The 23,914-nt window shown below is 43.9% G+C and overlaps 1 protein-coding gene across 1 annotated transcript; it reads left to right on the top strand.

Annotated features, from left to right (window-relative positions):
* Positions 1–8,667: 8,667 nt before the first annotated feature.
* On the top strand, positions 8,668–23,448 carry LOC130149826 (glutamate receptor ionotropic, NMDA 2B-like). Its single transcript, XM_056339903.1, has 5 exons — positions 8,668–8,829; positions 15,153–15,313; positions 17,493–17,680; positions 19,462–19,700; positions 21,541–23,448. The coding sequence occupies exons 1-5, from the start codon at positions 8,668–8,670 to the stop codon at positions 23,446–23,448; spliced, it is 2,658 nt and encodes an 885-aa protein (XP_056195878.1).
* The last annotated feature ends 466 nt before the right edge of the window (positions 23,449–23,914 follow it).

The following is a 23,914-nucleotide window of genomic DNA, read 5'->3' as shown; positions in this document are numbered from 1 at the left end:
ATGCAAAGTACTCCTGTTATTTGTTTTAATTTCAACATCAATTTGTTTCATGCTGTCTCCATATTTTCAGTGTGCTGTGTTGAGGAGGGGGTGGAGGGGAGGATGCTTTTCTGGTAGGTGGAGGTTATTGTGGAGACTCCTTCAAAGCTGTGGACTCCCTCAGACTGAAAGACACTGTTCAAAACCAGCCAGCCCTATCAAAGTTAACATTAGTTTGTCATCATTAGGTTTTCAGCTGTCTGAGCTAAATGGGATAGTTCATACCTGTGATCTATTGTTTCAGGCTGTGCCTAGGCTCATGGAGAGAGCCAGGCTTTCATTCTCACGTTTTTCAAGATATTCTTCATACCTGCAGAGATATGTGCATGAAATATCAGTTGAAAGCGGTAACTCCTGGAGCTTCACAGAGCCTTTGGGTACAAGTTTCTGGGCCCATTTTCATCAATTTCTCTGTAGGGCCACCGGTGTGTATTGGATTGCAGTAATTTTCTTCTACTTTTCTTTGCCAACATACCTGTGTTTGCTTTTGCCGTCCTAACACATATGTGCTTTGTTTCTTGGGGAAGAGAAAGGCCATAGTACGTACTCACATCATTGTGGTGTGCCTCAAACACAGCTGCTAGTGCAAGTACAGCATTTGGGTAAAATTATGATCTACCAGAGCATTTGGAATCAGATGAAAATTGGCTGGTAAAAACTGAAGGCCAGCTGCTGCCGCTGGAGAATAAAGACAGGTGGGACTAACTCCATCCAAAAGATGTGAGTAAATAAGCTTGATCTACTGGGCTCATGGATTTCCATTTTCTGAATGTGCAGAGAGCCCTGCAGAATTTGGGAGCAGCCATTCAGGCATATGTCATGCTGCTTCAAGATGCCCTTGTTTGGGATGAATTCACTCTTCTGAATCTCCTCTTTTCCCTCTTCCAAAACCCACATACTGCTTGCAACTCACTCACCCCCGCAATCCCCCACTTGGCCGGGGTGCAAGGAGCAGCCACATCCAGGGCAGATGGAGGTGTGCTGTGCTGTACCTCCCTTTTCCTGCCTACTTAAATTAGCTGGTTAAGACTTTCAAGGGAGGCAGTCACTGACCAATGCCAGGTGGCCAAGAGGACGAACTATAGCTTCCAGTCTCTTTTATCTCCAATGTGTGATCTGGTGTCCACAGCAGAAGTGAGGCACATTAACCTCCAGGCCTTGCTACTTCAGCTGTCAAGGGCAGCTGTGTCCAGCACAAGGAGTCGGCAGAGGATGTAATCCAAGCCAGTAGGCAAAGGGCTAGTTATTTCGAGTGATATTGTTCCTACTAGCCTAGACCTAGATATGCTTGCAAATGTCTTTGTAGCATGACAGTACCTGGGGAAGGTGTCCCCACTGGCACTGTACAGCAGCCAAAATGCCAGATGCACTCACAAAATCCATTACCGTGCCTGGCTGGGGAATGCTAGTCAAGGTCAGGTTGGCTACACCCTGCGAGAGCCACCCTGAGGGTCTCCTTGGACCCTCTTCCTTGGACTTTACCTTGAAAGACCTGTTCCAAGAGATGCCTCCAGCTGCTGACCCGCTGCTTCTCTGGAAAAGTGGGCTGAAATGCTCCAGCTGTCTAAGGACTTAGATGGTGCCTTGGCTGTGCCCCAGTACTTACTCCCTAATAACATGCAAGACAGTGACTAATGTCATATCCCTGCTGTGCTGTGTGGATGCTTAAGCAGGGCTGTCTGAGCTGGGCTGAGTTGGATACTTCTGTGCCAGAGTACTAGGTTGGACTGAGGGCAGCTGGAGGCTCCCTGTATTGAGCTTAGTGACCTCTGTCACTCTCTCTCTGAGCCAGGTGATACTCACCCTGCTGAGTGCCACCCCTCTGTGCTCAGCTGGCCCAAAATTGGTGCCAGAGCTGACACAGGAACCCAGCTCACCATGCCTGTTAATTCCCCCATGTTAACCCTTGCAGCTGCTAAATCATATGTCAAGCTGTGACTCTTAAATCTGGTGCAGCTGTGGGCAGTTTGAGGGAGGAGAGATCTGCTCCTTCCTGAGAGCAGTGTTGGCTTTGTGAGTCCTGCAGGTAAAGAGCTGCTCTGACAACTCCCTTTCAGCTCCCTGTGCTTGCAGCATGCCAAGCTGCTCTCCTCCTGCACAGATGCCAAACCAGCACCTGCTGTCTCTGCTGGTCTACCTTGTGCAGTGGAGCAGCTGGATGTGGACCTGTGGGGGCAGAGCCATTCTGGCTGGGTCAGCTCCCTGGCTGGAGCTCTGCTCGGTGGCAGCAGCGCTGGCAAGCCCAGCTGGAGCATCCTTGCACATGCCTCTGGGCTGCATCTGTCTGGGGTCCATGTAGGGGGCTGCTATGGCCCCAGCCCCTTGTGAAAACCTTGCCGGTAAGATGGCCTGTCACAGAATACTGCATGCGACTCCTGGGTCTGGATTTCATCTGACTGTAATCAGGAGATATAATCCAATTTCCATTAACAGGAGAGCTTCAGACACATTAAAGAAACAAGTGCCTGAGGTATTTCAGACTAACGAAGGCAATAAATACAGGAAAGATTATATAAAATGAACTAATGTGTGAAATAATCTAATAGCTATATGTAATTTCCATTCATGTACAGTAGTAATAGAATAAAACCAAATGTGGACAGCCAGCAGGGCATTTAAATAAAATAATTTAGAATGCAGTAGGTTAATAATAATAAAAAAAATAGTATCCATGCCTATAAATTAGTTGGAAATGCCAAAGAAGCTAATAAAGTATCAAAATGGTAATTTTGTAATTGACATAAAAGGGAGAGAAATGGATTTCTGCATGCCTGCAAATTAATACAGATTGCTGAAATTTCACACATATTTGACTGACTTGCTTTTTAAGATGTTAATGAAATGTTGAGACAAAAGTCCTGTTTGTATGCATCAGGGGTCAGCTATTTTTTTTTTTTCAATAGATACGCTTTTTTTTCCAAAAAAATTAAGTTTTGGAGTTAAAACTGGCCAATATTTTTAATGTAAAGGAATGTGAGGAGAGGGCAAGAAGGCAGAAGGAAATTCTGGTATTTGCCAAAGTAGCTCCTTTTAATTTACTTGAAACAAAATACTTGGTTTGATATTTCTGACATGTATTATTTTTTTTTGACTTTTCATTTTCTAAAGGCGCTACTCATAAAATTGACCTACATTAAAAAAAAAAAAAGGAAAATAAAGATTTTTTTCTGTAACAAAGGAAGGGGACAGAAGGAGATAACTGGAAGACAAAACAGCACATGTTATTCTGAGGTGAATGAAACATTTCAGGTTGATATGAAGCAAAAGTTTCACTGAAAAACCTGCAGAAAAGTATCTGCTGTGTTTCTGCAGTAATAGATGCTTGGCCATGAAACTGAAAAATGAATTATTATTTCCCACATTGCACTGTGCGGCACATTAAATTTAAATTATACAAGGATCCCAGATATGCAGAACACTTAAGCATGTGCTTAACTTTGCACTCATGAGTGGCAACATTAAAGTCAATGGGCATAATAGAAGTTAAATGCTTTTCTGAGCTTGCAGCTTTTGTACAACAAATATCTGTTTTGGAGAAGTCCAGGAAAAATTCAGAGCGTATCTGTCAGCTACAGATTTTCCAAGGGAAAAACAACAGGGTCAGTCTTGTACCTTGTAAGATCTGTAAGGGGAAGATTTTCTAACTGGATGGCTTGGAGGCAGTACAGACCTTCCACGGGACTGTGCATTTACTGTCAACAGATATTTGTGGTCCTTCCACATGTTTCTTCATGGTACAAAATAAGTTTTATATGGTCATGTCCAGAAGCAGAAAATATGCAGTCCTTTCATCAGCAGTGTGATGTTTAATGTCAGGAGACCTTTGTGGAGATATGAGCTAGCTAGACAGAAGTTAGACCATGCTACTTCCAACTCTGTCTTCTTGTGATAAATCACAACCTTTTCCAAAATGTGTAGTCTGGTGTACCTTCCTTGACCAAACAACAAAAAAAATAAGGAAGTCCCCAAACCCCCAAACCTTATGTCGTGGGGTGGAATTAAATTTCTTTCCACTGTTCTTCTCTGGGGGGACATCCTCCTGTAAATAAATTGAACTGTGTTCAGGTTTTTTGCTTAAATATGACCTTTATATATAAACTTAGTACTACTAACTGGTGTTTAATATAACAAACATTAATTCATAGTGAAGTGTGGAAAACTCAGAGCCCTGATAATCTGAAATTTTATGCCTTATAATCTGATGATTTCTCTGGACCTCTTTGTAAATTATGTTAGTATAGTATGAACTATTTACAAATACTACATAGTGCAGTACATATCTGTGTAATTATATATTATGCTAAAGTCTTCATATTAACAAATAGCTATTAAAACAGCTACAGCATATCGTATGTTAGTAATAGATCTAACTGGTGACTTACATTTTATTGTGTACATAAATATGATCTCAGATAATTTTTTGCAGTTGTAATTGGGTACATTTATTGTATATTTAGTCATTCTGCACTCTTTGGATTGGCACAATTTTTGTGCTTTCTGAGATTCTTGGAACAAACCTCTGCGTCTGTGTGCTAAAAAGTGATTCAGTAGTTTTAAGGCTATAAATGTTTAAAGTCAGTGGGTTTTCAAGCATGCTTTTTCTCCCTCCACTTCAGTCCTAGTTTCTTTGTCATTCACCCTCTTTTTTTAAGCTCAGTGCTGCATAGTGGTGAGGAGGCTGTGATATGCTTTAGCCTTGACTCTCAGGATTCTCTCTTTTCTGTTGATTTGGAGGGATTTAATGGCAGTTAAAAACTTGTAATGGGACTCTTCAAGATTAGTGCCAGTTAAAAGTCAGTTTAGTTGGGAACTTAAGCAGGTAAGATACAAGGGAAGGGGATACTCATGAGTCAGACCATAGGCTTAATTAATCCTTGCTGGAAAAGGAGAGATGCAATCCCTAGGGCTTTGCTGGCAGCATGGATGGGAGTCACTGAAGGAGAGATGTCAGCGATGGGACTGTGGCACAATTCTTGGCTTGCAGCTTTTGCATTCCCCTTGCTGCGCCATCCTGGCTTTTCCCAGGCCTTGGCCACCACTGACCCTTCCTTTTAATCTTCCTTTTAACTAGCTCTTGGAGCTGACCCTTTGGAGGCTCTGGGCAAGTTTGGTCGCTTCCATGCTAATTGCTTGGCCGTCTGGAAAAAGCCATCTTCACAGAGTTACATAAGAGGAAAGGGAGAGGGGGAGCAAAGGATTGTCCTGCTTCTCACATCACTTTAAGTCAGTGGAGAGGCAAGCAATGAATATTTTTATGTATTATTTATATGGTGCCATAAATGTACTTGGCACTCTGGAATCAAATAAAAGACTATGGCCCTGCCACCAGGATTTGGCAGCCTAAGAGGTGAGAGCTGGACTCCTTCATCTGAATGATCAGGGCTGAATTACTAGTGGAAAGGAAACGGGAGGATGAGATCTACAAGATTAAAAAAGCCTAAACAACAGCCTGCCCCCCGCACCTCCCCCCCCTTCACTGCTTCTGCCTAGTGACTGTGACATTTGAAGTTACATATACATATATATGTCTGATAAATATTTGGCAGGTTGTATTTTCAGAGACATTTTCACTTCACCTGTTGGAAAGGAGCTCTGCTTCTCCCAGGCCTTTGGCTACTCAAGGTCAGGCTTCTCCTGAGTCTTGGTGGTCCAGAAGGCTTGCTTGGGTCTACCTGTTCCAGTGCACTAGTACTCACAAGGGAATGATACGATTTTCCTTCCTGCGCTATCATGCACTTGCAGATGGGAGGCAGCTTTCTGCAGTAAGCCAAAGGAAGACATTATTTCCCACCTCTGGGATGGTGCTGGGATGCCCCAGCTGCCCTGCCTCAAGTGCCCTGCTTTTTGCTTTGCCTCCCTGCCTACAGGGGTGCCTAAGAAGTTGCACTAATGCGATGACTAGTATTTTCTAATTACTTGAATGAATATTCTGGCCCCAGTGAAGTCTTTGGGAGGTTTGTCAGACGTGTGCAGCATCTCACCCTACTGCCCAGTGGCTGGTATCCACATACAAGGTGCTGAAGCAGGTTGGCTACTATTAGTGTTCTGAAGACAGGAGGCTCTGAGCTGCCTTTTTTAGTGAAAATGGATGAAAAATAGAATTGCTCCTCCACCAAACTATATCTTCTGAATTTCTCAGTGTTTCGTGATTTGTTAACTACCTGCTTCATGTGCAAAAAAAGTAGATTTCAAACTCCTCAGTACTCAGCTGCCACTTCTTCTCTCAAGTTCTTTTTCATCAGTTAATTTTCTCCCTCTGAATGAACATCTACACTGCTAATGATATTAACATGAGTGTACTAACTGGCGTCTTTGTGCCTCACTAATTTCTGTTTTCTGCTTGCCTGGGATTATTCAGTAGGTGCCTTTTGCCCCAATGAAGCTGACTTCCCAGGATGGAATACATGGCATGATTTGATACTGAGATAAACAGATGATCTCCATCCTCTACATGCATGCAAGCAAAAGTTGAATGCGCTGTAGCTAAGATCGCATAGCTCAATTGCAATAGATATACTGTATTCATCTGATACCACACCTACTAATACGAGGGCTGTGCAAGGAGCTTTTGTCTCTGACTGGTGAAGCTCAGTGATTCCACTGCAGACATTATTCTCTGATCAAGTTTGAGAGACAACCTAGCAGTGTGACTGACTTGAACCTAATAGCCTGCCAAATGTGTCCCAAGCAAGTTTCAAAGCTTTAGTGTTACCTTTTGGGTGGAGAAGCTGCACTGAGTCCATAATGCTTACATATTTGGCAGGCCCAGAAGACACCTGGTTTGTTCGTGGTGGCTGGAATCTTTCCACATGTGATGGTCTCATCCTGGAGTGGCCCACAGGCCTGGTGTATCCATAACGCCTGGGTCAGCAGAAAGGCAGTGTGGTCCCAGCATGCACATGTAGGTCTGGCTATGGAAGATGTGGGACCCCTGAAATGCCATCTGTCTGGGGCAATGCTGTGCTGCTTAAGGTTTTCGGTTTTCTGCTCTGTGCAGAAGTGGCACAGAGCAGTTTGCACATAGCAATCCAGCTTGCAAAGAGGCTGCACAGCCCTACTGTGTGCATTGCTCTGGCAGTAACTGCATGTGATGGCAGCTTCTTCCACCAATTGGATCTCTGCTTTAATCTGTTATTTTACAAGGGCAACTATTTTTGAAGTTGCTATATTTGAACTTCTTTCTTTTGCTTTCACCTCCCCCCCCCTCACCTCTGCATTGTCACTAGGTTGCTCTGTTCCCTTCCCTGACCCACACATGTCCCTGTTTCACCACCAGACATACATAGATATTTTTCTTGTTTGTGGGTCTGACCCACCCTACATTTTCCTTTAAAAGTGACTTTAATCTAATTCTTTGCCAACTTTACTGCAGTCAGCTGCACTAACTGATAACTCCTTTCTCAGACTTATCTAGAGGAATTCATGGGTGAAAGCAGTATGCAAAGCAAGACCAGAGAATTTGAAACATCACTGGGTATTGAATAATAAGATTAACCACAAAGTCAAAGTCTGAGAGAGCACAAGGTATTTTTATGCTCCTCCAGAACTGACTTTATATTGGATTTGATGTTGTTCATTACCCACCCCCAACCCCCTCTTTTTTTTTTAATTTTATTGTTAAATAAAGCAAGCAATGTATTGTTTGACTGGTGAAGACAAGAAACTAGGTTTTTGCCACTGCAATCTTAGGGCTGATCTCTGTGACTGGGCCCAACAATCAGGAAGAATCGATGTGGTGACTCCATTCTGAGCTGTGAAGAGTCCCAGCCACTGCTGGGGAGGTGGAGGATGATGTTATGAAAGAATACAGAAGAAGAGAGGAAATTTGAACTAGGGTAAAAGGAGGGTCTGAAAACCTGTAGTCACTTAGAAATGGTATGAGTTCCACTTTGGAAGAAAAAAATGTCTGAAATGTCAAAACTAGGTGCTGGTGCAGAGGGGAGAAAGATGCTTTAGGAATGAAGCTTGAGAAGTATTTGTACAAGAGATTCATGAGTAATAGAGGAATGACAAGCACAGTCTCTTTAGTCTTCTCTCCTCACAGATTATTGTATCAGTGCTATGATTTAGATTTGCAGCACGATTTTCTACCTGTACTGTTGGGCTGGCATGCCTCTAGCTGGGATGCTATTGTAGCAATGTAAAAATGCCCTGAACCAACATACCAATAAAGCAGGCTGTACACTGGGAATCTGTAGTGCACTTCCTCTACCAGAACCAGTGATGAGGCACAGTGGTGTGGATGTGCCTATGTGCATAATCAAGCTGGATGAAGAAAAGAATACAGTAAAAGCCCTAAGACAGTGCTGGGAGTGACAATTGACATTCCTGAAACAAACTGGTCACCACCTGAATGCAAATCAGGACAGAGTTACAGCTTTGAAGAACTTGCAAGACTAAAGGACAGAGGGGAAAAAGATATAACATAGGCACTGAGGAAAGTAATAATGAGCATTACTCTCACTAGCAATGTTTTTATTGTCTTGCTGAAGGCTTTTTTAATGTGTTGTTCTCTCAGCATCTTGGGGTCCTGATCAGATTGTTCTTGGTATGGTAGAAAGCATGTCTACAAACCAAAGGCAAGTCAAGGAAGGACCTACTGGATACAGCCAAAGGACAGCAGCAAGAATGGTTACAGGTTTAGATAATACAGCTTGCAAAGAAAGACCGAGGAAACTGGGCCTCTTTATCCCCAATGCAATAACACGGAGAAGAAACAGCTTGGCGGTCTTCAAAAACATAAAATGCACTTTCAGAGAAGAAGAAACTATTCTGATTCCCATGTCCATGGTGAAGATAACAAATTATTGTAGTTGGATTGCAACAGGAAGGCTTTAGTTCAGACACTTGGAGGGACTTTCCAATAGTAAAGCCCTGGTCTTGATTATTCAGGGAATGGGGGGGATCTCTAGCACCTGGCATCTTCCACAGCCGTCTGAATGAAGAGCTGTCAGGAACAGTGATGTCTAGCAGACACCCACCAGGGAGAGAGGGGCAGAGCAGATATCTTACTGGGGCCAGATCCAGGTTTATGATTCTGTGGCATAGTTCATGGTGCAACTTGGGGACAAAAATGGCATAATTTTTGGTGGTATGAAAAGGACAAGCCTCTTCTCTTTGAAAGCTATCTATTAGCTGTGAAGGAGTTAATTTCCTGGATGAAGCAGAGGATACAAAAGCAAGGCAACTAGGGCAAGCCATGTTGCTATGGACATGTGTAGTCTATCAAGGCTTAAGTGTAGGGATAGAACTACCTCAGAGTTAGACCTGAAAACCACTGATCTGCTCTACAATTTTTTACAAGTTCTGGATGAAGTTTCTGTGCAAACAGCCTGACTGGATTCTCAGGCAATGAAGGAAGGTGCAAGCTGGCTGTAGTGACATGCAATTGAATCAGAGCAAGAGGGGATAATCAAAGATGTTTGGGCAATGCAGAGAGGTTGTGCTAAAATTGTGCACCTGAGCATGGACTTCACTTTTCTAGCCTGATATCACTAAATCTTACATTGCAGCTCACTCATAGATGCCATCTTTTTTAGAGATATTTGGCCCGTGCCGCAACAGCTATCTGTGGGTTGTATGGTTGCCAAAGAGCAGGCAGAGTGCTGCTTATAGGTGCCTACGCGAAAGGTTGTGACTGATGCCCTAATGGGCAAGTTCAAGAGAGTGGTGGGCACTTTGGGCTGTCTGCTACCCACAGCAGCTGGCTTCCTGTGCTTTTGGTGGGAGAAACTGTCCTGAGGGCCAAATGGTCCAGTGGCTAGATTCAGCTGTACAAATGTAGATGTCTAGAGCCAATTTAGGTGCACTAGTATATCGAAGATACTTGGGTGGCTGGCAAATCTGACACAGGGCCTAGGAGACAACTGTTGCCAGGGTGAAATTCCCTCAGCATCTCAACTTGACACTTAACACTTGGGCAAATGAATTGAACCCAGAGTATCTAACATGGTCTTAAGCTTTTTTTGGACTTGCAGCTAACAGAGGAGCTGTACATGTGGACTTTATTTTGGTGGGTCAGGACTGTGGCGCTTCCTGCGATAGAAAATTTAAACTGAGTGTCTGGGCCTTACAAAGTGAAAGGAGCCCTCCCAGAGAATCTGTGTAAGGGTAAGGTACTACACATGTACACACGTACACACACACACACCAAGTTTTGCCAGCTCATTATGTTATCCAGCAGGGGATTATTTTTTTAAAAGCAATGTAAAAGTAGATTGACTGATAAAAGAGCCTTTTTGTTGTGAGAGCTTGCTGAGCTTGGGAAACTGCTTTCAATGCTACTGGCAAACACTTTACAGTGTAAACAGGGCCTACATCAGGCAGATAAATAAGTGCAGATGTGCTTTTCTGCAGGAACCATTTGGTGATAGACAATATATTGAAAAAAAAAATCTCATCAAATTAATTGTGGCCAATTAGACACAACCCCTTCCCTCATCCCTGAATCCCCTCCAACAGCAACTGCCTGAATGGGAAGAGCTCCTATCACCTGTTTCATTATGCAGATTGATATTCGAACATCTGAGAACAATGCTGCTTTCTGCACGGCAGGGCTCCAAATTGCTAATGAAACAGCTCTGCCAGACAAGTCACTTAAACCCTCTCTTGCTGCTGCTGCTGACAGCTCTCATGGTGAGTTGCAGGGGGGAGTGGGAAAGGGTCTCTCCACTCTGAATGTGCTAATAGCTTCCAGCCTGTGTGTTTATCGCTCTCCAGAGCAGGAAGATTTCTGCTGTCTGATTCTGAGAGGTTACTTTCCCAAAGCCATGGTCTGATTTCAACCTAATGTTTCTTGATTTTAATTTGTGAAGTAAGGGGTTGAAGAAGTGGGCAGCCTCTGGGCTCTGAGCACAGACATCTCATGTCCCAAAGCTACCCCAGCCCTTCAGGCATGCTTCTTGGTGTTTGCTTCTACCCCCATCTCTAGCATCCACCTCCTCCCTACATTTGATGTGAAGCCAGCTCCGTAAGGGATTTCTTTCATGGGTGAGAGCATGTCACATCACTTTGGGTACAAGGGGACCTTCTCATGGCTGAAGCCCCATGGTGAGCAAGTATGACACCGCAGATGGGCTACACCTCTGCCCAGGGCTCTTTGCGTGCTGGGTTGTAGCCATGCACTGTGGGTTCCCTCCCAGGCACCCCTCGAGTTAGGCAGAGCTGGGCAGCAGGAGAGGGATCCTGATGCAGGGAAATGTGAGATGGGCCTGCTGCAAGTGCGGACCCTGTACAGCCCTGTTTGTGGCTCGGCTCCCTGTGACTTTGCAGCTGGGTTTGCTCAGCAACCGGTGCAGTTGTTAATCTTCCCTTCCCCTGTTATCACCATACATTTTGCCAAAGCCTCACAAGGCTCCTCTTGGCACATGCTTGGGGTAGAGTAGTGACTTGGGGCTCTGACAGGAGAAACATTTACATGAAATGGTGGGACAGTTCTCTCATTAATCTAAATTTTGACCATTTCTGTCAATATCTGTGGTTAATTACTTTGTCGATATTTACTGAGGCATCGAGATTATCTTTGTGCAGGCTGCCTCCATGTAATGGCCCCTGCACTGTGCCTCAGCTCCTGCCACATGTCTCTCAGACTCCTTCTAGACAAGCCTGCCAGAGTGCCTTGTTCCCCTGAGACTGACAATTCTGATCCAGGACCAGTCTTCCAGCATTTGGCAAAAGCCAAACAACTGCCTTTCCTTACTGAACTCTTTGTCTGTTCTGGTTTTGGCTGGGATAGAGTTAATTTTCTTCCTCATAGCTAGTACAGTGCTGTGTTTTGGATTGAATATGAAAATAATGTTGATAGCACACTGATGGTTTAGTTGTTGCTTACTCTGAACCAAGGACTTTTCAGTTTCCCATGCTCTACCAGTGAGCAGGTGCACAAGAAGCCAGGAGGGAGCCTGGCAGGGACAGCTGGCCTGAACTAGCCAAGGGGATATTCCATACCATAGAATGTCATGCTTGGTATATACACTGGGGAATGTTGGCCAGGAGGGGCTGATCACTGCTCAGGGACTGGCTGGGCATTGGTCAGCAGGCAGTGAGTAATTGTATTGTGCATCACTTGTCTTTCTTGGGTTTTATTCCTTTCTCTCTTTTCCATTATTGTTGTTGTTATTAATATTTACTTTATTTCAATTATTAAACTGTTCTTAGCTCAACCCACAGGTTTTACCTTTTCCCAATTCTCCTCCCCATCCCACAGGGCAGGGGGGAGTGAGCAAGTGGCTTTGGGGTACTTAGTTGCTGGCTGGGGTTAAACATGACAGTGTCAATTAACTTTGCTTCTTATAGATCTTGTCCAGTTTCTCCACGCATGTTCCTCCACCACGTTGCCAGGAGAGGACACACTCTCCCCATCTGTCCCATATATTTTCTGGGAAGGCTTGTATGTCTTCTTGTTCCTTCAGTATGAACTGTGTAGGACAGAAGTGAGCTCATAAAGGTGCAGCTGGTTTTGGCTCTGGAGAGCTCTTTAGGTATCCCTTCATCCCTGGACTGAGCTATGCTCATATACTGCCAAGTAACAAACACAGGGGGGTTTCAGATGCCATCTCCTGTAAGAAGGCTGTGTCTGTGTACCCCTGTTATTTCTAAAATGTGGAGAAGTTAGCTGCTTATCTCTGGCTCCAGCTTTGCAAACACCAAACCAGGTGGCTGGGGATGCATGTTCCTCTTAGGCATTCAATCTAAGGATCTCTGGTGTGAGTCCCTTATGGATCCTTTCAGACTGTTTCTCATCTTGTTGTCCACCAGACTGTGGTTGAAGTGTGTGCACATGTGGGTGTGTGGAGAACAATTTGCATTTACAGATCTGTTCTGACTGAGGAATGAGCAGGGGGTAAGGGATGATGAGTGAATGTGCAGTATGTGGTTTTGTAGAAGGCATCAGCCTGGCTTCCTTCTCTAGAAACATGCTCCTCCAGTTGCTGAAAACAATAATTTCCTTCTGGAGGAATGTTTTCATTTATTTGTTGATTTCTCAGGAGGTTAAAAATTCAATTAATAAAATAAAATAAAAATTAAATATGGAACCTTTTATCTCTGACTGCTAAGATGGTCCCTTGAACACAGTGGGGACAGTAGATAGTTCAGAGGTGGGTGGTTATCACAGCGCTGCTTAACTCTGTAATCCTTCTTGCTCTGGTTCATAGGTGCAGTGATGGAAGCAGACAAAATTAGAAATTGTGTCACTGCAAATGGAGAGTGGAAGTGTAAAATAGACATTGGATGGGTCTTTTTTTCTCTTAACACTCTTTGGGCCCAGAGAGGGTCTCATAGCTGCTGCTTCTCCAAAGGACATGCTGAAGCTGAGGTCACACCGATGCTGGTCAGGCCTGCTGCTGTTTGCTCTGCTAACTTTACTCTGTTGGAGGGTTCTATTGGGGATGGAGGGTGCCTCGGCCTCAAGGCTGGGAAAACAAGCTGTCCACTTTGCAGACTCCTGTGATGGGTCCCCTAAGTTGCTGCTACAGTCAGCTTGGAGAAAAAGCATAATTTTAGCATGTTGCAGTGATCTTTCTCCCATTAAAGTTTTCTTTCATTACAGGTTTTGATAGCTATGAGTTTTTCTTCCTCCCTAGGGTGTGTGACGGGGTTCTAAGAGCCACCTTACTGCTTGTTTCATCCTGTGTGAAACCTCTTCTTTTTGGTGATGTGCTAACCTGTGTTTCAAAAAACAGGCCTGCTGTTTTCTATTGGCTTAAAGCAGTAGAACGTGTTCTCTCTCACACACTCATGTGTGCACATACAAGGCAGCCCATCTCACCATCCAAACTGGAGAGATGTTTTCTTGCACAGCTGGATGTGTTGACTAGTATGTAGAAACGGGTGATGTGAACGGTGTATTCACCCATCCACAGACAGAACTCCTGGTTGGCCTTATTGCTGAGATGATGTGAATGAGATACACTGCTTTAGTGGCTTTGGCCTCCTCAGCTGAGTTGACCGGGTTCCAAACTGGCTTTGAGCAGAACTCAAGAACAAGGCTCGTCTGCATATTTTTTAAGCTATAGCTGTAGACTGCAGCCACATTTCTACTATAGAAGGTCGCAGTATATGACTGCATATGTTCATGTACAGGTGAACTGTTGCTGTTAAATGGGTTTGGTTTGATGGTTAGCATGTTCTTAGCATGCTTCTCGGGATCATCCAAATAAACAGTCACAGGTGGGAGTCAAGAATTAACACCAGGCAAGCTACTGCTTGATAAATCGAGAGAGGAGGAAGCTTCTCTCCATTTAACCTACTTTTGCACCTTTTTCTTTACTGCTTATTCAGTTCCTGGCTTACAATTCCGTGCTCCTTCCTGTCTGCTAGTTCTAGGGGTTTTAAGCAGTCTCGATAATTTACAGTCTAAATTTTACTGCTCATAAAACACCAGAGAGCATTGATTATGACTTGAGTTAAGCAAGTGGCATATAAAATCTCACAGCCTTTCAGCCGTAGGGGAATGTTATGATGAATGTATTTCTTGGGAGCAGCAAAAGGTTTGGAGTATTCTGCCAGCTCTGTTCAGGGCATCAAATGTTACTAGTGACTTGAGCCACTAACAGCATTTCATTTGGGACATTTGCCCAAAAGTTTGAAAGGTGATCATTCCTTTGGTGAAGTCGGTGTGAGGTGTTCTGAGAGGCATCTCTCACCATTAATTACTTTTCCACTTCAGACAGAATCAGGAAGTGCAAAGACATCCACAGAGCTGAAAAAGATACTTCTTAGAAAATAAATGACACTTTGTAGATAAAATGCACATAGATTTTATTGAAAATCTTCTCTTGATTGTGTTCCAAAGCTGCCGTTACATTTTCCCTTCCCTTTTTCCTTTTTCTTTTTATCTATCCTCCTGTTAATCTTTGATCACTGGCTATTTTTTGCACTTAATCCAGAGGGGACAGAAAGACCACATTGCTCAGATTCACTTCTTGGTTCTTAGGTACTAACAGGAGATGTTTGTGTTTGAAAACGGTGAAATATAGTATCTTCTCAGTATTATTTTCTACATGATAGTAAAATAAAATCAGAACTATCTTCTGAGGAGAACGTGTTCTTCCATTCAGATGACTGCTTCTTGCTGAAAGATTGTGAGAAATGTTCTTTTTCTGTCTCTCCAGTTCCAGAAACCCAATGACTTCTCACCTCCTTTCCGCTTCGGGACAGTTCCCAATGGCAGCACAGAAAGGAACATTCGCAACAACTACCCTGAAATGCACAGCTACATGGTGAAATTCAATCAGAGGGGGGTGGATGATGCACTGTTCTCACTGAAGACTGGGTAAGGCTTTCTTTCATGCTTGCTCACCACAGAAACTTTCTTTGCATGTTTGTCTGAAAAATTTTTTGTAGGGTTTGGAAAATGAGCCTCCATTATCGTTCCATGATTAAGACCACAAACAGCACAAGAGAATAATTCTGTGGTTCTCTTAGCTAGGTTTTTCTATTGACATCTGTATAAGAGTTTCTGGTTTTGCTGTGTTTATAAGACTATTTAAGAGAAAGAGGATCTTCCATATCCTTGTGTATGCTAGCCTTGTGTATATTAGTATGTATTAGTGTATATTAGTCCTTGCTTCATCAAGGTGTTTCATGCTGATGGGTCCTTATGCATACGCAGGAAAAGCTCACAGACCTCTGTAGACAAAGTTTTTTTTTCAGAGCATTTATACTGTCACCTCGAAATTCCTTTGTTTTCCCTTTGTTGCTGTTGTTTCTGGTTATAAAAGATTACGTTAATCAGGAAGCTGAAACAATCCTTGCCAGACCAATCCCACCCCAGTGTATCACCAGCTAATATACTGTTATGGAAGGCGTGCTTGAAGCAAATAGTTTGGAAGTAGCCCTTCTCTCTGGAATGTTTTAGTGTCAAGGACTGAAAAAAATGTTTGAATAATAAAGAAGTATATAAAATGGGAGCATTTATTTGGGTAATTTGGGAAATGTGGGAAAAATCATTAGCAAAATGTATGTTTGAACAGCTCATCCTATTTTAATATCAGTGAATCTGCAGAGGAGCTAACTTAAAACACCATATTGCAAGCTTTTGTCCTTTATCTTCCCAGGTAAAGACCTTGCCCCAGAGCTGACCATTTTGATTGTCATAGCCCAGGCCCAGTGAAAAAAAAACACGCTTGCTTACACTCCTATTGCATCCTTACGAGAAAGTTCATTCCAAAGCACGAATGAAGATGTTCAGCCAATTTAATTACTAGATTGACTGAATATTCCTAAACCTGATTGCCAGGTTCAAAGGCACACAGCCCATTATAAATGATTGTACCATTGTTGGATGGTATCCTGGGAAGGTACGTTTGCCAGGATAGTCATAATCCAGGAAATAAATATGCTCTGTCCTGGAAATATATGGATGAAATAGAGCTCATCACTTGTGGTAGATGTCATCCTGGCTTCAAATCCACCCTTGGACAGACTTCCCCACAGATACACACTTGAACTGAGATAATCACCGTACTGGAAATACATGTGCAGGAGGTGGATTGAAAAGATAGTGTGGGTGTGAGAATGTGCAAGGTGGAAGGTCTTCAGTCTTTTATCGGAAAGTGCTTCTTTTCAGATCTAGTGGGAAGATTTACTCATCCGCTGTCTTTGGTTATGTGGAAGATGCAGCCCCCTGAGACTGTCCCCCACATCCAAATCAATTTGTTGCATTGAGAGGAAGGCTTTCATTAGTCTGTTGTGCTGTCTACCCATCCCAGCCAATAATGGAGATTTCTCTGTGTTGAAAAAGATTTTTTCTTCTGGTTTTCCTCTAAGCACTCTTTACCAAAGAGCTACTCAGCATGGTAAACCATGAAACTGCTGTCATGTCCCCTTGAACACTGGGAAAGATCCAGTAGTGCTTTTCACAGTAACTGAGGTGTTAAACACGACGCCCTGACTATATTAATTTGAAAACAATTGCATTTTGCTCAGCTAAGTCATGCCAGCAGTTTGAATTTGAGATATTTTCCTTACTTCAGCCCCTACTTTACTATCTAATATTGATACGTTGGCAGTGTTGGCTTAACAGTCAGACTCCATAATGATCTTAAAGGTCTTTTCCAACCTAAACGATTCTATGATTTTATAAAGCATCTTTAGATTCCTTTGAGAAGAAAGTCAGTACAGAAATACAGGCTATTCTTAGGACTATAGATCCCCTTGACTTCCTCTTCATTCATCTTTATCTTGCAGTATGTTTGTATTCCAAATTTTCTTTCAGATCAGAAATTATGATTATCAAAGAGTCAGAAAGAAATAGTTCTCATTTATAATCTAACTTTACCTATAAACAGGTTCTAGGCTCAGATTTTAGTTAACTGATAAAGGTGAAGGTGCAACCTATTGTCTGTCTGAAGGAAGTTTGTTTCTGCCTTAATTACCCAAGAACACCATTGAACTTATACAGATTCTGTCTTTTCTGTACTATACCCCTCTTGTTTCTTGCACCTGTGCAGGAAGTTGGATGCTTTCATTTATGATGCAGCAGTGCTAAACTACATGGCTGGCAGAGATGAAGGCTGCAAGCTGGTGACGATTGGGAGTGGGAAAGTGTTTGCTTCCACTGGCTATGGCATTGCCATCCAAAAGGACTCAGGCTGGAAGCGCCAGGTGGATCTTGCCATTCTACAGCTTTTTGGAGATGGTAAGTGACAAGAAAAAGAGGAGTTGGGGTTTTCCTAAGAAATTCCAAGTTTTGCATGTATGAAATAGAAGTTCCTGGCATTGGCATGTCAGATTTCAGTTGAGAACAGGAAATTATTAAGAAGGGTTCATTAGAGACATTACACCAAAAATGTAAGGGTGTCACTTGTTTTATGTTGTTGATGCAGGGTAGAAGTATCATCAAAGGCAATGTCAAAAGCACTAAAGGTTTCATAGGACCAGCTCACGTGTGTTTGAAAAATATCTTGTGCGAAGAATGTCTTGTAAAAACAAGATTTCTGTTGTGAACTTGCACTACCTTTAAGGTTTTGCTATGACCAAACCCACTAATTACACTGGACTTTCTGTGGTCATCACATGTGTTAGAGTTCTAGCCAGGATCAAGTCATGCAGAGTTTACAGAATTAAAGAATAAATATTTATGTATGAAAAAGTTAACACAGATTTCCCAAAACATAAAAAAAAAACCCCAAGGAAACACTTGAGACTCAGAAACATATTTGGAAGTGAGTTTTTAATCAGAACATTATAGTTACCTAGTTCAATATTAGCCTTCACAGAGAAATTGCTATTATTAAAAAAATTATTCATGGGATAAGGGATTCCTTTTTAGAAAATATTTTCCTGGCTTTCCCTTTCCATTCCATATTATATCTTGCTGTGCCCTTTTTCTGAATACATAAAATTCACAGGCTATTTTATTTATAAGTATTTCTTTTTATCTGAAATCTGAAAATAACATATGGTATAAGAAATATGAAAAGAACGTAGCTCTGACATACTTCAGCAGAAAATTGGCCACCTGATGGATAGGGCGTTCTGTCATCTAAACAGCCTAATATGTATTATTTCAGAAAGAAACGTAAGTTCTCCATAAAGTTTTAAAGACTGTGCTATAGCACCACATAAATATACAGATTTTTTCCTCCTTGTCATTGGATTGGAAGTTGAAAAAGTGAAAAACTAGATTTCCTAACAACATGAAAAGAATTGCCAACCTGCAAAATTAGTTTGTTTCTGAATATCTCAGTGTATGTCTCTGTGTGTGTGTGTGAGAGTGTTTATCTCTCTCCCTCCTCATGAAAATAATATAATGGGAGTAAGTGGGGTATGAAATTAGACTACAGAACATTTGTTCCGCGCTGATACAGATTAGTAATATTTTTGATTGGTCAAAGGGCTTGGAAGTGTTGAATTTGAACAAAATTGAAGGGAAGAAAACCATGTAAAAATGCACAAATATTTTGCGAGTATTGCACCTAGTTTTAATGAGCTATGGATATGATGGGAACAAATTCAAAATCATTTAAAAAAATGAACATTTTGAATTTTGAATTGGAAACATACAATGTTTTTATTTAGAGGTGATTAATTTTTGTCTACCAGTATCAGTCACTGATTTTCCCCTTCATTGACCTAATATGAAAGTGGAAATTTCTGAGGCCAAGTTTTCAGTCATCTGGTGGATAACTTTTTCAGGATCTCACTGTAGACATTTGGCAAATGTGATAGCTGTGTCCTGTGGTACGGGTTTTGTGGTTGTGGAAAAATACTGTTGCCTTCCCTGTGACAAATTGCACTTGCCCCTATCAGAAGGGCAGTCAGGGTATTTCATGGATGTAATAGAAGTGGAAAAAAAGCATGGCCACTGGAAATGACCTTAGATCAGCTTCTTGCTTTCAGTCTGCCCCGGCTTGAGTTCTTTAACCATTGCAGAGCTGTCTATCTAACCTGTTTCTTTCCTTCTTTCTGTCTTTCTAGGGGAGATGGAGGAGCTGGAAGCACTGTGGCTCACTGGGATTTGTCACAATGAGAAGAACGAGGTTATGAGCAGCCAGCTGGATATAGATAACATGGCAGGTGTCTTCTACATGCTGGGAGCAGCCATGGCTCTCAGTCTCATCACCTTCATCTGTGAGCATCTCTTCTACTGGCAATTCCGCCACTGCTTCATGGGCGTCTGCTCTGGCAAGCCCGGTGTAGTCTTCTCCATCAGCAGGGTGAGTGTCATTGGCTAGTGGGGATGAACAGAGGCTTTATTCAGACAGTCCTAGGTACTGGAGAAGGGGAAATCCACCAAGACTGTCTAACACACAGCATAGAGTAGTGGTCTGCACGATAAAGGCTGGTGTCTTTTCACCATTAATGTTGCAAGAACATCTGATGGTTTTCTGTGACACCTTTGGTTTCTGCTGGATTATGGTCATGTAAATGAAAATTTACCATGGAAATGAAAATGCAGTATAAAGAGAAGTAAAGTGTAACTGTCTGCTCCTCCAAAGTGAGTTGCAAGAAGGCCAGATTTGGGGAGAGTAAGTCAAGTAACGGTGGATAACATGGTTAGAAATTCAGGAGTTTTTCATTGTCCTCTGTATTCCAGCTTTTCACTTGACCTTATGTTAACTAAAAGTGTGCTGTTATGGACAGTCATAAGTCCCTAACCAAAAGCCATACCCTAAACCATGCAGAAATCCTTCCAGAGAGGATGACCGCATAAACTTAGCAATTGCTTTATGCACATCTGCCTTAGGGTATAATATTTACATTTAAAGCAGGTTCTAGTCATTTCTGAGTCATCTTTCTGATATTATTGTAACAGTATTCCATTTGGAGGTTTTTTATCTTCTTTTAAGCCACTGGTCCCTTCCCCTGATCCATTCTGAAGTGAGGTCAAATCTCAGCATTTTTTACTTCAGTGTCCAACGTAACAGAATTAACTTTGATTATGAAAGGAGTATATAATTGTCACATATCATATCGTTGAAGAGAAATGACAAAGCCTTTTGAAGGCAGGGGCACAGCCTCTCTTCTATATTGTTAATTTCTAACCTGGTTTATTCTGGAGATGCAGTGCGGAATTGTGGTTGGTGATCCTCAGCTAGGGTTATGTTAGACCTGGACCAGGTTGGTGAAAAGTATGAAAAGTGTTAATCATCTTCTAGCTGCTGAGAAACCATGGTAACATGATGTGATGGTGTTCATTTTACAATTGACATTATTAAGCAGGCGCCATTCAGCAGGCCAGGGAATGAACGAGCCCCTTTCCTTCTGCTCCTAGGGGTAGCCCTCGCAAACAGTCTGTGTCATGGATGAAATGAGCTAGTGGAGAATGTGAAGGAACCAAGCACTTCTGCTGGCTGATTTGAGGTTGAATAGAGGACTTTACGCTTTCATCTGGGATGTCAACTTGGAGGCTGTTATCACTGTTAAATTTAACAGCACGCAATTAAAAATTCTATTGTACCTCACTCAACCAGATGCAAAAGACCTAAATACCTATTCGGCAGTCTTGCTCTTTCTCTGTTTCCCTTTCTAATCTGTACTGGTGATTAATGTAACTCGGTTTATGACAAATGAAGCTGTTCCCTTTTTAAGATAGCTCCTGTCTTGTTGATTCACTGATGTCCAGATGAATTTCAAGGGCCAAAACAGACTTTCTTCCTCTCATCCACACAGAATCATCTGTCTTGATGCTTTTCTTCCCAAGGATATTATTGTCCCCATTAGCAATTCTGTTACACCTACTAGATCTGAGTAACTCTTAGAGATGCAAACAGGTATTCCTGCATCCTACAGATATAACATGAGGCAAAGCAGAGGAAGAGGAATGAGGGGGAAGGAAATGTGTGACAGGTGAGAAAGAGGGGCAAAACAGCAAGGGTTTGTAGGGCAGGTCTGATTTAATTTGATTTGATTGTACATCATGATGGAAGGCTGACAGGCCTTCTGTCCTAGAGGAACATGCTACTGCTGCACAGGGTGCTTCCTGGCTTCCAGGCCAGGTCCTCTTTCATGTATTCTTTGCAGGACCACTCACCTTCCTGCTTTTTCTAATTTCAGGGTATCTACAGCTGCATCCATGGCGTGGCCATTGAGGAACGCCAGTCAGCTATGAACTCCCCCACGGCGACTATGAACAACACCCATTCCAACATCCTCCGCCTGCTTCGGACAGCCAAGAACATGGCCAACCTGTCAGGGGTCAATGGCTCACCACAGAGTGCCCTGGACTTTATCCGCCGTGAGTCATCGGTCTATGATATCTCTGAGCACCGCCGTAGCTTCACTCACTCAGACTGCAAGTCCTACAACAACCCCCCCTGTGAGGAGAACCTCTTTAGTGATTATATTAGTGAGGTGGAAAGGACCTTTGGCAACCTCCAGCTGAAGGACAGCAATGTGTATCAGGACCACTACCACCACCACCACCGCCCTCACAGCATTGGCAGCACCAGCTCCATCGACGGGCTTTATGATTGTGACAATCCACCCTTCAATGCCCAGTCACGGTCCATTGGGAAGAAACCCTTGGACCTGGGGTTACCCCCTGCCAAGCACAGCCAGTTGGGTGACCTTTATGGCAAGTTCTCCTTCAAGAGTGACCGCTATGGGGGCAGTGGGGCCCACGACGACCTGATCCGCTCAGATGTCTCTGACATTTCCACTCACACGGTCACCTATGGCAACATTGAAGGCAATGCAGCCAAGCGGCGGAAGCAGCAGTACAAGGACAGCCTGAAGAAGCGCCCGGCTTCCGCCAAGTCCCGGAGGGAGTTTGATGAGATAGAGCTGGCCTACCGCCGGCGTCCGCCCCGCTCACCCGACCACAAGCGCTACTTCAGGGACAAGGAAGGGCTACGGGACTTCTACCTAGACCAGTTTCGGGCAAAAGAGAACTCACCGCACTGGGAACATGTGGATCTGACGGATATCTACAAAGAACGGGGAGATGATTTTAAGCGTGACACAGGAGGAGGTGGAGGTGGATCCTGCACCAACAGGGCCCACCACAAGCACAGCTCAGGCGAGTTTGGTGGAGGCAACGAGCACAAGCATGGCGTTGTGAGTGGGGTCCCAGCACCGTGGGAGAAGAACCTGACCAATCTAGACTGGGAGGACCGGCCTGGGGCTAATTTCTGCCGTGGTTGCCCTTCTAAGCTGCACAACTACACGCCATCAGTGGTGGGGCAGAACTCCACCCGCCAGGCCTGCATCCGCTGTGAGGCCTGCAAGAAAGCAGGCAACTTGTATGACATCAGTGAGGACAACTCTCTCCAAGAGCTGGATCAGCCACCTGCCCCCGTGCCCATGGCCACCAGCGCCACTTCCTCCTCCAAATATCCTCAGAGCCCTTCCAATTCTGCCTCCAAGGTACAGAAGAAGAACCGCAACAAGCTCCGCCGGCAGCACTCCTATGACACTTTTGTGGACCTGCAGAAGGATGACTCAGCCCTGGCCCCCCGCAGCGTCAGCCTCAAGGACAAGGGCCGCTTTTTGGAGGGTAGCCCCTACGCCCACATGTTTGAGATGCCAGCCAGTGAGACCACCTTTGCCAACAACAAGTCCTCAGTGCCCGCCACCAGCTACCACCACCACAACAACCCCGGCAGCAGCGGGGGCTACATGCTCAGCAAGTCGCTCTACCCCGACCGGGTCACCCAAAACCCTTTCATCCCCACTTTTGGGGATGACCAATGCTTGCTCCACGGCAGCAAATCTTATTTCTTCAGGCAGCCTGTGGTGGCAGGAGGGCCCAAAGCCAGGCCAGACTTCCGAGCCATTGTCACCACCAACAAGCCGGTGGTCTCAGCCCTTCACGGGGCTGTGCCAGCCCGTTTCCAGAAGGACATCTGTATAGGGAACCAGTCCAACCCCTGTGTGCCTAACAACAAAAACCCCAGGGCTTTCAATGGCTCCAGCAACGGGCATGTTTATGAGAAACTCTCCAGTATTGAGTCTGACGTTTGAGTGAGAGGGGAAGAACGCGGGGAGGGACTGGGGGTGTATGTGGAGTGTGGGAGGGTGGGGTGGGATCAATCCCGTTGGCTACTCTCCTGGGTCATCCTTAGTTAGTGGGATACTGGAGTTCTGAGTAGTGCAGCACTGGTGACAAGTGCCACCTCTTTGGTTTCCCCTCTTCCTCCTCCTCTTTCCCACCCCTCCCCTTTTATCTTTTTTCCATGTTCTCGCTCCTTCCATTCTCCTCCATTCCTGGCCATTGCACTTTACAGTGACGTTGGAGTTGGATATCCTTGCTCGTGATTTCAGGAAGTGGAGAAAAAGGCAGGGAAGGGGTGGGTTGAGGGAGAGTGGCAGTGACTCTACTGTTTCACTTTTGCTGGCTCCTGGCAGAGAAAGGCATGTGCACACACACATGGCAGGAGAAGACAGCAGAAGCAGTGTAATGGACATGCAGGAAAATACGCTTGCTCAG

The sequence above is a fragment of the Falco biarmicus genome, chromosome 5 (genome assembly GCF_023638135.1).
Source record: "Falco biarmicus isolate bFalBia1 chromosome 5, bFalBia1.pri, whole genome shotgun sequence".
Taxonomy (NCBI): Eukaryota; Metazoa; Chordata; class Aves; order Falconiformes; family Falconidae; genus Falco; species Falco biarmicus.
Note: the sequence above shows the minus strand (reverse complement) of the source record. Positions and strands in the feature narration are given on the sequence as shown.

What these genes read in the sequence shown, in the direction of transcription:
- LOC130149826 (XM_056339903.1), top strand. Translation starts at nt 8,668, where the DNA reads ATGGTTACAGGTTTAGATAATACAGCTTGCAAAGAAAGACCGAGGAAA. An exon ending in TTCTGATTCCCATGTCCATG is followed by an intron (nt 8,830 to 15,152) that starts GTGAAGATAACA and finishes CTGTCTCTCCAG; the next exon opens with TTCCAGAAACCCAATGACTT. An exon ending in TCTACAGCTTTTTGGAGATG is followed by an intron (nt 17,681 to 19,461) that starts GTAAGTGACAAG and finishes CTGTCTTTCTAG; the next exon opens with GGGAGATGGAGGAGCTGGAA.